This window comes from Bos grunniens, chromosome 14 (assembly GCF_055505025.1).
Source record: "Bos grunniens cultivar Pamir isolate PY7600 chromosome 14, Bosgru_T2T1.0, whole genome shotgun sequence".
Taxonomy (NCBI): Eukaryota; Metazoa; Chordata; class Mammalia; order Artiodactyla; family Bovidae; genus Bos; species Bos grunniens.
The window spans coordinates 75,618,232-75,631,847 of NC_141178.1; the positions used below are offsets into that span (position 1 = coordinate 75,618,232).

General features: G+C 52.5%; 1 protein-coding gene across 8 annotated transcripts in view; it reads right to left on the reverse strand.

Moving 5' to 3' along the window:
- The window catches only part of ST3GAL1 (ST3 beta-galactoside alpha-2,3-sialyltransferase 1), a 92,782-nt gene that overhangs the window by 11,103 nt on the left and 68,063 nt on the right, over positions 1-13,616 (reverse strand). For 3 of the 8 annotated variants that reach the window (XR_015140330.1, XR_015140331.1, XM_086335583.1), the window contains one exon: positions 7,631-8,253. Coding sequence is in view for 4 of the 8 variants with exons in the window: in XM_086335583.1 (XP_086191709.1) it covers positions 8,168-8,253 (86 nt within the window). In the remaining 4 variants the exon portion in view is untranslated. Of the gene's footprint in view, positions 1-490; positions 688-5,321; positions 7,201-7,341; positions 8,254-13,616 lie in introns of those variants that run through there. The other 5 variants (XM_086335584.1, XM_086335586.1, XM_086335587.1 and 2 more) reach the window with 4 other exon arrangements.

Here is a 13,616-nt window from a genome sequence, read left to right on the forward strand (position 1 = left end):
TAGAAGGGGTCTGGGGATGGCTGCCTGAGTTTCTCATGCTGGGCACTGGTGCCCAGGGTCTGGTCCCTGGTGTGGGGGTGACGAGAAACCCAGGAGAGAGGTTGGCATCTTCCTGGAACATTCATTTTACTTGAAGACAGGGAAACCTATTATTGCATTAGAAGTATAAGTTATATTATGCCCTAGATGGCCAAGCAGGGACGGACTGCAAAGATGAAACAAGAATCTTGTTAGTCTTGTCCTCTAGCCAGGCCGCTCCAGGCCGAGTTCCCACCCACTGGGTGCTTCTCTGCCCAGTTTCCTCTCTGGGTTCAGAGAGGCCTTACTGATTCACCCCATCCTGCAATGCACATGGAGAAACTGAGGCCCTGGGGAAGTCTGGGCTCCCAGACTGGAGTCCTGACCTCCTGACCCCAAGCCATGACACCCTCTGCGCTCAGGGGCCCAGGTGGGGGCGGCAGGATGGGCAGGGGGCGAGGGCCTTACCCACCTGAGCACAAAGTCGTGACTGTCTATCTGAGGCCCGTACCAGGACTCCCTCAGGTTGCCCGAGTTGCCCACGACGGCGCAGCGCCGGCAGCCCACCGAGCCCTTCTCCAGCAGGGGGTCCACGTCCCCAGGCACCACCTGGAACAGCTCCTTGATGGTGTCGTTCAGGTTATTAGGCTGCTTCTCCCGCTGGAGCCTCTGTGGGCAGAGGACACGGGACGCAAGTCAGCCGGGCTGGACCCCGAGCTCCTCGGGTCTGGTGACCTGGCTCCTCCCAAGGGACCTGGAGACAGAGCTCCACCTCCCCCACAGGAGCCACTCGGGGAGACAGGAAGGCCAGGGATCATTCATTCAGTCTACAAATGCTTCCTGAGAACCTGCTATGCTTGGTGGGTAAAGAATGTGCCTGCGATGCAGCAGACCCAGGTTTGATCCCTGGGTTGGAAAGATCCCCTGGAGAAGGGCATGGCAACCCGCACCAGCAGTCTTGCCGGGAGAATCCCAAGGACTGAGGCTACAGTCCACAGAGTCACAAAGAGTCGGATACAACTGAGTGACTGACACTTTCACTTTCATGAACATGGTGCAGCTCTGGCCTCTTGAGACCGGGTGGTATGAGTGAGGCACATGGAAGAAAGGCCAGGCGACCCTCCACGCCCGCCTCCCCTGCCTTGGCTCAGCTCCCCATCCTACCGCTCGGCAGCCTCAGCCCAGGACCACTGGCGTCTGTCCAGACCTAAGAATCAGCACTTCGCCGGATGCATCAAGGAGTCCATTGTCTGCTTAACAAATTATTTTCACGTCCACACCCCAAGGTCAACTACCCTGGGAACTCCCTGACCCCCAGGCGCGGGCAAACACTGGGTTTATCCTGAGGGCGACCAGCCACCTGGTTGGCCCAGGGTTAAGGAGTTTCCCTGACTTCCCAGATAGCTCAGTGGTGAACAATCTGCCCACCAATGCAGGAGACACGGGTTAGGTCCCTGACCCAGGAAGATCCCCTGGAGGAGGAAATGGCAACCCACTCCAGCAGTCTTGCCGGGAGAATTCCATGGACAGAAGAGCCTGGAGGGCTGCAGTCCAAGGGGTCAGACACAACCAAGCACCAGCACTGGGAGCGGGACCCTCAGGGACGACAGTGGGGTGAGGGGTTGCCGTAGTGAGGCCCCCTCTGCCTACCCACGTCTGCCCACTGCCTCTGGGGGAGCTTGGCCACACTGCACAGTGACCACACGCTGACACAGACCACTCGCCCACTCAGAGTGAAACCTGGTGCGATCTCCTAAGAAGCATCGTATCTCCTGCATCACCAGGCCACAGTGCTGTCAATTCAACACAAGGAAGGAGGGTCTGAGTCCGCTGAGCATGTGTCCCGAATCCAAAGGGGAATTTGAAGCCAGGCTTTTATAAGCCCACCTTAATGTCTCTCCCCCAACACCACCCCTGTCTCAGAGCCCTGGAACCTCGACCTATGGAAAGCCCAGTCCCTGGGGCTGGGTAGGGGGACGTGGCTGTGGGGTGAGTCCCACCTGTCTCACCAGCCTCAAAGACAGGGGAGGGGCTGCGGGAGAGAAAGGTGAGGTTAGCTGTTGCTCTGGCCACTGTCTAGGAGATCAGTGACCGGGGGAATGTGTGGGGAGGTCCCCGGGCGCCTGGTCCCCACCTGGCACGGGAGGAGCCAGCATCCACAACAGGAGGCAGAGCAGGAGACCCGGATGGTCCCACGGGTAAGGCCACATAGCATCTCCTCTAGCCTAAGCCACGGCACGTGCCTGGGGAGCCGCGGGCAATGATATCAGGACCACAGGCACTCGCCTACTGTAAACATCACACAGGATGGTAATCATGAAAGGAAAAGGGAAACTAACAAATGCTGGTGAGGACCTGGAGGATCCGGAGCCCTCGTGCCTTGCTGGGGGAACGTAAAATAGTGCAGCCGCGGTGGCAAACTGCTTGGCGGTCTCTCAGAGGTTCCATTGCTAAGTATTAAAAAGAACTGATCAGGGACCTCCCTAGGGGTTAGGACTCGGCGCTTGCACTGCTGAGGGTCTAGGTTCAATCCCTGGTCAGGGAATTTAAGGTCCGACAAGCCGCGACCAAGAAAAGGAGAAAGAAACCTGAAATCGGGGTCCTGAACAAGTTCACTTGTGTTCAGAGCAGCGTTGCTCACAATAGACAAAAGGTGAAACGACCCAAGGGCTCACTGACAGGTGAATGAACAAAGCAAATGTGGAGCATCCATGCAATGGACACCACTCAGTTATTAGAAAGAGAAAAGGGACATTTCCATGTATAGTGCCAAAGGGCGAATTTTGAAAACACATACGCTAAGTGTTATTTCTCTGACTTACTTGCCAGACACAGAAGGACATATTTGTACGATTCCACTTACAGGAGATACTAAGTCACCAGATTCCTCAAGACAGAAAGTAGAATGGTGGTTGCCTGGGGGATGAGAGGGACGGTAGGGGTCGTTATTATTTGATGGGTATGGGGTTTCTCTGGGGGTGTTGAAAGTGCCAGGTATGGGTAGTGGTGACGGTTACCCAACATCATGAATGCATTTACTGTCACTGAATTGCACACTTATAAAGAGCTAGGATGATAAATATGTGCATGGTGATGGTTTAGTCACTCAGTCGTGTCCGACTCTTTGTGATCCCACGGACTGTAGCCCACCAGGCTTCTCTGTCCATGGGATTCTCCAGGCAAGAATACTGGAGTGGGTTGCCATGCCCTCCTCCAGGGGATCTTCCCGACCCAAGGATCAAACCCACGTCTCTTGAGTCTCCTCCATTGGCAGGTGGATTCTTTACCACTGCCCATCTGGGGAGCCCATGTGATGCCTATTCTATCACAAGACCAAAAGCACATCCAGATTAAACACTTGCTCCTATAGCACCTCCTGGGGCAGCTCCAGGCTCCTGAATACATGGTCACCTGGGGATCTCGCTAACATGCAAGATCTGGGAGCCAGATTCAGCGCTTCTTACAGGCTCTCAGGCGATGCTGCTGCTGGTAAAGTGGGGACCACACACTGACAACCCCTGAGATTGAAGACCACAGCCAAGCTCCCCATCAGGAACCTCCTCTGAGGACACCCACCCAGGAAGGGCCCAGACATCATGAGGATGCACCCAAGACCAGAGAGAGTCCTCGGGGAACATGACGCTGCATGCTGGGTTAAGGAGCCACGTGGCACTCTTTAATCCAGAGCTCAGCAGTAGTTACTGAGCGCCTCCTACATGACACATGCCTGCTTTGTCTCAAGGGACCCAGTGTTTGAAGGCTCAGAGCTGGCAGGATACCCGTGTTGGGAGGAAAGCCTTTTGTTGTCCCATTCGCCTATTACCGACTCACTCCTTGATTCATTTTAAAAAGCTGTTGTTCAGTCACTCAGTTGTGTCCAACTGTTTGTGACCCCATGGACTGCAGCACGCCAGGCTTCCCTGTCCTTCCCCATCTCCCAGAGCCTGCTCAAGCTCATGTCTATTAAGTCAGTGATGCCATCCAACCATCTCATCCTCTATCGCCCCCTTCTCCTCCTGTCCTCAATCTTTCCCAGCATTAGGGTCTTTTTCAATGAGTTGGCTCTTCTCATCAGGTGGCCAAACTATTGGAGTTTCAGCATCAGTCCTTCCAAGGAATGATCAGGGTTGATTTCCTTTAGGATTGACTGTTTTTAAAGAGTAAGTTTATTTGAAAAGGCAATCTCATATCTCTGCCACACGTGAAAGCAAGAGTTACTTGGCAGAAGTAAAAAAGTAATTATCCAATACGATGAAAACAAAATCACCTTATTCACTTCCACCTCCATCCTGTTGCTTGCCCGGGCAAGCCGCCCTGTCTTCGCTATTAATAGAACTGAGACGGGCAGGTGTTAAAAGGCTCATCACGAAACAAGGAGGCACATGTAACCCTTGCAACTTCAAAGATGGAAAGAGAATTAAAGCAGGGATGACTTCCTCCAACCCGTGCCTGACACCATGCTCTTAAAGGCCCCGCCCCCGTATCACCAGGAATCACGCCCTGGGCCCCCAGCTCACACTCCAGGAATCTTGGCTCTGTTCCCGACCTTCATTGGCAGAAGAGAAGACTGAGGTCAAGAGATGGAAAGATCCAGGCAGAGCGGGGGAGGGCAGAGCGGGCAGAACCGGGGGCAGCGGGCCAGGATCTAGCTGTGTTTCTGGGGATGAGCACCCTAAAGCGTCCCCTCACTGGCTTGGGGAGCTGAGGCCAGTCACACCCTGCTGCGTCCCTGTCCTCCCTGGGAAAGGACCTCCTGATTTCTCTGTCTTCTGTAAATGACAATGCAAAGTCCCAGAGGGCTGCTGACAAGCACACAGGAGAGAGTGGGCAGAGGTTCACAATCGCCTCCTCCCCTTCACTCTCCTGACTAGTTTCCAAGTACTGTAGTGTATCTCCCTGTCTACAGTCAGGGCTCAACCAGTGCCTGCCGCTGCTGGTAGGGCTCGTGCCTTAGGGCAGAGCCTGGAGGCAGAAGCTCAGACAGCCAGCATGACCCTGATGTGAAGGACATGGGGGATTCTGTGATTCTCCAAGGCACCTGGGCTGTCAGCTTCCAGCCTCTGAAGCCTCCATCCCTGGTCCGGCCTCCCTGCCCTCGCTCCCATGTGGGTCTGGAGAGGCCGCAGTGGGCAAGAAGGCAGAAAACAACGGTGCCTGGGGGCAGACGGCGCAGCCCCAGGTCTGGCTTTGTACTGACAGCCCGGTGACCTCAGTCAAGTCCTTCACCTCGACTTGGAGACAGAGGAGAAGAGGCAGCAGACCACAGGGGGTAAGCGGGTCTAGGCCCAGCCCCTCTGACTTACGCATCCAGCACCTTCCGTGGCCCCCTGCCAGCCCATCAGCCTGCAGGGCATTTCCTGCCAGGCTCATCACATTTGAAAGGCAGGGCTCTGTGTTCAGCATCCTAGATCTGGATCTGTCCTGGATGCCTGGGGGCCTTTAGGCAGTGCTATGGTGCCTCCCGGGAGCTCTCAGGATGGTTTTGATTTCAGTATTCTGTGTCTCTGCCTGGAGGGACAGAAGTGCTTGTCAGATGTGGTGTCCCAACTCTTTATTCAAAACATGTGGTCTGTGTGTTGTCAAGGAACCCAGAAGCCCGAAAGGCCTGCTCCTTTCTGTTGATTTCTATTGGTGAGGCCCTTTCTCGCCTCCCCTCCTCCCCTGCAAAGTCCCTACCAAGTGGTAACCAGAGGCTAAACTCCAGCAAAGAAGAACTGCAGACAAGCACTGGGGTAGGGATTAAAAAAACTGATAAAATGTTAACAGCCATGTGGGAAAATATTCAGCCTTCGTACGTACTGAAAAAAATGTGAATTCATTACCCCTTGCCCATTAAAGCAGCACAAATAAATAAAAATGTTAAAACCTAATGTTTGCAGTGTTGTAGAGAAATGTAGTGAGGAGACTATTATGACTTCAATGTGAAACTCAGCAAGATGAAGTTCCTCGGAATCATTCTTGATATAGGAAATTAAAAGCAAAACCCAGGGACCCTGGGTGCCTACCATCCATCACTCAGTCTTGTGATTGTCCATTTTCTCTTCTCTCCTACCATCCCTAAAAAGGGAAAGCTCTTTTTCCATCTAAATATCTTGGCATCTACTAGATGCTCAATAAATCTTGAATGACTGGGTATTTTTCACTCTTCTTCAATCCATTTTGCATTTGACAACCAGAGTTACTTTTCAAACAACTAGATCAGATCATGGACCTCTCCTGATTAAAACTCTTGAAGTTTTCTGCTGCACTTAGACACAAATGCCACATTCTTCGCTTTGGGTCTTGCCTGCCCCCAGACCTCCTCTAGAGGCAGCAACCCCTGCTCACAGCCACACAGAGCTCCTCTACTCACCTCCCCCCACCCCCCAAGACACCAAACTGATGCGGCCCCAGGGCTCTTGCACCTGCTGTCCCTGTGACCTACCGCACTTTCCCCTGATCCTTCCACAGCCTGCGTCCTCTTTGCCTTTAGTCTCCACTCAAGTCCTGGCTCCTCAGAGACCTTCCCATTGACCCCATTTAGAGAGGCTTCTGCCCCAAGCTCCCCCCATCACAAACCCCTTTGGGAGGAAGTTCCTCCTCCGAGCACTTCTATCTGAGCCTATCTTGTTTGTTATCCATCTCTCTCTGTCAGAATATAACTCCACGAGAGAAGGACTCTGTCTTTTTTGCTCCTCAGTAATAGTTGAATAGTGGCCTCTAAAAAGATATGTCCAAGTCCTGACCCCTGGAACCTGTGAATGGGACTTTATTTGGAAAAACAACCTTTGCAGATGTAGTTAAGGAATTCGAGATGAGGTCCTCTTGAATACAGAGTGGGCCCTAAACTCAGTGACAGGTGTCCTTACAGAAGAAGGAAGATAGGCGCTTAAGACAGAGAAGGGGTCTGTGTGAAGACGGAGGCAGAGACCGGAGGGATGCGTGTACAAGCCAAAGAATTCGCAGCGACCAGCGACCCTCAGAAGCAGGGAGAGAGGCGTGAGATGGAGTGTCTCAGAGCCTCTAGAAGAACCAACCCTGCTGATCTCAACCTTGATCTCAGAGTCTGCCTCCAGAAACAAGAGGGAACGCACGTCTGTAGCTTCAAGCCACCTTCTACGTTACCTGTTATGGTAGACACCGGAAACACCTACAGAACCCTTGGCTTTGATTTATATAGAGTGGATTCTAAATACACAGATGCTGAATGAATGAATGACTAATATTCCGAATCTCACCAAGCGCCTGGCAGGGCCCCAAGTGCACGCCAGGGACTGAGCATTTGGCCCTCAGGAGTCCCCCGCCCTGCCTCCCACGAGACCCGCCCACAGCCCCGGTTCTCACCAGCCACCAGTTGTATGTGTCTTCCTCCAGGAGCGCGTTCTTGGCCGTCAGCAGCGGCTGCATGGACCGGTTGAATCGCTCGTCGAACCAGGAGGAGACCCTGCGCTGCCCGATGCAGCGAGTACAGGTACAGGGCCTGTTGGAATACTTCATGAGCTTCTTGAAGTTCTCCGAGAGCTCATGGACCATCTGCTTGGGGAACCAGGTGGTGGCCAGCATGGTGTGAGAGTAGTTCAGGAAGAAAGAGGTGAGGAAGATGAACAGGAGGAGGAGCGTGAGCACTTTGAGAGTTCTTTTCCTCATGGTCGCCTTTTCTGCTTTACTGAGGGGGCGGGGCAGGGATGGGCTGGAGGAAACCAGGCCTAACTGGGGAAGAACTCCAAAGAAAGAGCCCGGAGATAGAGGCTCAGTCGCAGGGCGGGACAAGACAGGGACAGCCACGGAGCTTTAGAGCTTCCTGACGGCCACGTCTGCAGGCGGACAGCCACCAGGCTGTGCTGGACATCACCCGAAATACTCAAAGGCTAAGTGGACCACTCGTGGTGGGTTGGCTCTGCTGGCGTGCAGTTTGTCTTTTCAGGAAATAGAGTGGCCTGTTTCATCAGCAATCTTCAAACAGCCGATAACGTCTCTTGATGAAGCTTTAATCAAAACTTAATAACCGTGATTTCCTTTCGCATCCAAGAGGGTGGTGGGGTAATTAATCCTTGTGACAGCCCAGGGTCCCTCGAAGATGAAGACGTCACAGGAAGGGCCACGGTGCGGGACAGAGGGAAGCTGTTTCTGCCACCGCCCTCTGGACAGGATGGTGCGTGACAATTCTTAATTAGAACTGGGTCTTGCCCACGCTGTAACCAGAGATGTGGTGGGGAAGCAGCTGGCTTGATGAAGGCACTGGGGGCTGTCTGTCATCTACACAGAGAAAGAGGAAGAAAACAGGATGAATGTCTCTTCCCTTCTTCAAAAAAAAAACTTTTCTGTCTCTCCACTTCCTCCATTTCTTCTCTGTTGCGACACCACCGATATGGCAGGTGGACAATTTTTTAACCTTTTGAACTTCAGTGCATGCATGTGTACAGTGGGATGTTAATGCCTATTGTGCAAGGTTGCCAAGAGACACGGAAGGTGTCCCCCCGCATCTTTCCTGCAACCAGAACCTAGTACATTGAAGCACACGACCAAAGTTTGTGAAATGAGTTAATAATGCACATACGGTGCTGGGCACACAGAGCTTGCTGACCACAAGCTACTTTCTCTCTCCTTCACTCTCTCTTGGATTCTGAAGTTCAACAACAACCAAAATGCTACTCTTAAGAGGGTAGCCCAGACTTCTACCTGGCCGAGGTTCAAGTACTGGTTTACCAGCTGAATGGTTTGGGGCAATTTATTCAACCTTCCTGACCCTCAGTTTTCCCTTCTATAATATAAGACAATAATACCTCCACTTATGGGATGGCCATGAAGATAAGACAAAATGCTCTCTGCTGAGTTTCTGGTATTCATTAAGCAATTGCTAAACTTTCTGTCCCCAGTGGCTCAGCTAGTAAAGAACTTGCCTGTCAATGTGGAAGACACAAGAGATTCAGCTTCGATCCCTGGGTTGGGAAGATCCTCTGGAGAAGGAAATGGCAACCCACTCCAGTATTCTTGCCTGGAAAATTCCATGGAAAAGAGGAGCCTGGCAGGCTACAGTCCATGGGGTCACAAAGAGTCAGACATGACTATGCACACACACACACACAAACTTTTCTTTGCTGTTTTCTACGTATGAATGGATATTCTTGGATGAGCCACTAAGAGCCAGAGAGGATGGTGCATTCATGCATACCTATTTCCTCAACTAACAAAGCATATGGTCACCCAGATAGGGGTCTCCCAAGTTGTCCAAAGAAACTGAGATTCAAAGAGATTAAGTGGCTGTGCCCAAGGTCGTGGGGAGAGGAAGAAGTGAGATCTGAGTCTGGATCCCAGACCTTCTGAGTCCATGCACCTGGAGGGGCCGGGGTACCAAGAACAGGGCAGGAGTGTGCCCTGGATGGACACCCTGTCCGTTAATTGGGCACCAGATGACCATAGTTGGAGGGGTACAGAGAAAGCTGGGAGCCATTTATTCCGAGAAAGCACACCGGGACGCCTGAGAGGCTTGTAACACAAGTCCCCACACCTCCCTGGCTTTTGGGCTCCTGCACAGCCCAGCTGTGGTCACACCTCTGCACTTGAACCTGACTCCCCTTGGTCCTTGCTGAGCATATGCCCCTGTCTCTATCCGTCTGATCAGTTACCTTCGCCATCCCAACGTGTAGGCTGTCAAGCAGCTGGATTTCCGACCACCCTCCCCACCGGCCCCTGCTGCCCAGGGAAGTGATAGTGAAAGGAAGATTGATTACTTTCTGGTAGAAAGAGGGGCAGTTCAAAAACCAGATTAAATCCACAGCGCCGTCCTGGAGATAGCCAGGGGACAAGACATGTTGCTTCTACTGCTTCCTCGAGGCCTCAGCCCGGCGGGTAAGGTCTCCTCATTTGCCTTCTCCTCCACTTTGTACTTGTCGTGACAGTGTGACTTGTATGGAGAACCTAATGGTGTGTAGAGCCGTCCCTTCCAGCCACCCCTGCTCCTCCGTCCAGCAACCAGCTCTGTCATCTGAGTCAGATTAACCTGCTTATCCTCAAGGGCGGGCTCTGATTTAACTTGGCAGGCAGAAGGTTCCCACCCCTCCTACTGCAGTAATTGGTCCAGGGATGGGCACGCAGCCTAATTCATCTGGAGCGAAACTCCTGACTTTTGCAGAGGAAGGGGGAAAAAGACGTTCTTTGGCTTTGGCCAGTTTGCTGTTTGAATGCGAGGTCTGGAGTTGTACCAGACATTTAGCTCCCTCACTGATTGGTGTTAAGTCCCTATTTGATCATGGCTGCCACCCTCCCTGGGCCTTGACTTTTCAGTGACATCAGAGAATAAATCCCCTTTATTGTGTAAAGCAGACTGTTTGTAACTTGACTGACTGACCCACAGGTCAGTTGTTCTGGCCTCTGGGCACCCAGCCTGGCTGTCCCCACCATCCAGAAAACCCACCCCACCCTGCTTGGCTCCTTTGACTCCGGGAGGGAGGTCTGCCGGTGCCTGGCCTGAGCGGGGGCCTCTCCTGGCTTCCGCTGCATCCCGGCTCCTCTCTGCCTGTGCTATGTGCTTGCCTGTCTCCTCCCTGAGCTGGGCGCTCCATGAGGATGGACACTCAGTCCCACTCATTGTCGTGGCCCTGACATCGGGAACCCACAGGGCGTAAAGGGACGCAGACGTAGATGAAGGGAAAGATGAAAGAGTCAGAGGGGAAAGCTGGGCCAGAAAGCACAGGCTGAGTCTGCGATTCTCACCAGGATGCTCACCCCCATTTGCTGTGTGACTGTGAACAAGTGCCTGACCCTCTCTGAATCACCCTTTCAACTGGAAAATGGAGCTGATGACACAGATTCTGCCCGCTTCTTGAGGCTATCAACTAAGGTACGATCTATCCATTCAACTGATTCACTTGATGCGTATTTGCCAGGGCCCTGTGCTGTGCCAGGCTTTGGGCTGGGTGGCAGGGATCAATCATGAAAGATTCTAAATTGGGAACTTCCCAGGCACCTGCAAGGCCCCAGCACTTTGGGAGAGAGGATGCTGGTGTCCTTGGATCCGAGGGGCATGCATGTGGGTGGGGCGGAGGGTGTGTGGGATTCAGAAACCAGGATCAAGACTGAGTGTCTCTGAGCAACATGGAGACTCACTGGAGGGTCTGACTCACAAGGTCTCATTACATTTGTCTTTGTAATGAGCAGAACCCATGATGCTCTTATGGACTCTGTATCCTGATGCCAAGGGCATCAGTTCACTGAAACAGATAATTACTGAACCATGTTGATCAAATACAACTGTGAATGAGAAGCTAGGTCCCTTACAATGTCCCAGCTCCACGAGAGGTATTAACATTCTACCCTGATGCTGGAGGGAGGGGGCGGTGAGCGTTGGGACAGAGCGCAAGGCCGGATGGCAGAGGCAGGGGGGACCGTGACACCCTCCTCCCATCCATTCATCTGGTACATCCTGGTAGCTGCATCTCTGAGGCCAGGGTGCTGGTTTTAAACCCACCTACCAGCAGACCCTTCCAGGCTGGTACCAATTAGTACCCTCAAAAGCCCTGGAACAAAACTGCCTTGGAAAAGTAGGAACAGCCCACCCCCGGCCCTGCTCCCCCCAACCTTCTCCCTTGCCCCAGGGAAGAAAAAAAGAATGCGTGACTTTCTGTTCTCTATTAAGTGAGGCAGCCTGCAACACATGGGGAATGCTAGCCCGGGCCTCTGAGATGGGACTGAGGCCAAGACGCCACGGGCCAAAGATCTCCCTGAGCCAAGTGCACAGCAAGGAAGGCTGGCTATGCCTCCCCTGACAAGGAGGACGAGGAGAAGGAAGGGGAGGAGGACCCAGCTCCCAGTGCTGTCTGCAGAGAGGCAGTCATGTCTCAGCCACCGACAGGAGTTCTGGGGGACGCACGGAGGAGGTGCACAGAAAAGATGGATAATTTGGAACGGTGGCTCAGAGGGTAAAACGTCTGCCTGCAGTGCGGGAGGCCCATATTCGATCCCCGGGTTGGGAAGATCCCCTGGAGAAGGAAATGCAACCCTCTCCAGTATTCTTGGCTAGAGAATCCCAAGGACAGAGGAGCCTGGTGGGCTACAGTCTATAAGGTCGCGAAGAGTTGGATATGACTGATGGACTTCACTGGAGGACGCACAGAGGAGGTGCATGTCACGGTCCCAGAGGGTCACCCCTCAAAGTTGACACAAGTCAGTGCCCCTTCAAGAACTCAGAAAGGATTCCCTGAAGGAGGGTCCCTAATGAAGCTACCCTCCTCCCCTCCACCCCTAAAAATAGGGAGATAGTGATGATTACCAGCCACTAAGAGAAGAACTGCTTCCAATACTTGGCAAACCAAATGAATGGACAGATGGGGTTTGTGAATGTTTGGTTAATGCCTGCTAAACTTCCCGCTTGGGAAGACCCCCTGGAGGAGGGCATGGCAACCCACTCCAGGATTCTTGCCTGGAGAATCCCATGAACCAAGGAGACTGGCGGGCTACAGTCCCTGGCGTCACAAAGAGTCAGACATGACTGAGTGACTAAGTACAAACTGCACCGTAGGTCTCACAAGGCTGGGATGTCATACTAGCTCTCTGCATAGCCTTCTGCCTCATGTTGGCTGGTGAAGTGACCGAGTGAACAGTAGGTTGTTGGTAATATTCACACTTCTGATAAGGAGCTGCCATGACTGTCCTCCATGGGATCCTCAAGTCAACTGGGTGAAATAAGCCAAAGGAGCCACAGGGTCCCAAAGTCAGACACAACTTAGACACAACATCAGACACGTTTCCCTGAAATGAGAAACCGAAGTTCAGAGAAGGCAAGTGACTTGTCCAAGGTCACACAGCGAGATGCCAGCAAAGCCAGCACTTTGCTCCAGGCTCCTACCTCCTCCTGGGCTGTCCTCCATAAACACAGCTAACTGTTCTACTTCATCAGGACCTGCCCTCATTTCTTTTCTTGTCATTTCTGTGGGTTTCAAATCTGTCATCTTTCTGCCTTCCTGAAATGGATACTACCTTGTCCATCCTCTCTTCTGCTGTGTCCACTCCGTTTAAATTATATACTACATTTATTTCAGTTACTGTATTTTTTCAGTTTTAGAATTGCCACCTGAGTAATATTTTAAATAAGTTCCAGTTTTCGGGTGAAAATCTATACCTTGTCACCTGTCTGCCTGCAATGATCCATCACAGTTATTTTAAAACCATGTCTTACCCTCGTGACATCTGGAGATGAGGGTTTATTTCTGTTGTCTGTTTTCTCTCCTTATCTCTCTTTGGTCATTTGGCTCTGTCTCCCAGCATGCCTGGTTAACAGTGGACAGAGCACGGGCCGGAAGTGTAGCAGCTGAGGACAAGGTGGTCCTTGGACAGGAAGGAATCTGTTTGGCCCTGGAGGCAGGTAGAGCACAGGCACACTCCCCCTGTCCCAGCTGGTGACCGACAACCAGGCTGCACAGTCTTCATGATGACTAGTTATTCCTGGCTTGCCCTTACTTATAAGGAAGAGCCTTTCTTTTTTTAAATATTTAATTTATTTATTTATGGCTATGCTAGGCCTATGCTTTGCTTCAATAGGCTCTTCTCTAGCTGTGGGGTCCCCTGGTGGCTCAGACGGTAGAGTCTGCCTGCAGTTTAGGAGACCCGGGTTCGATTCCCTG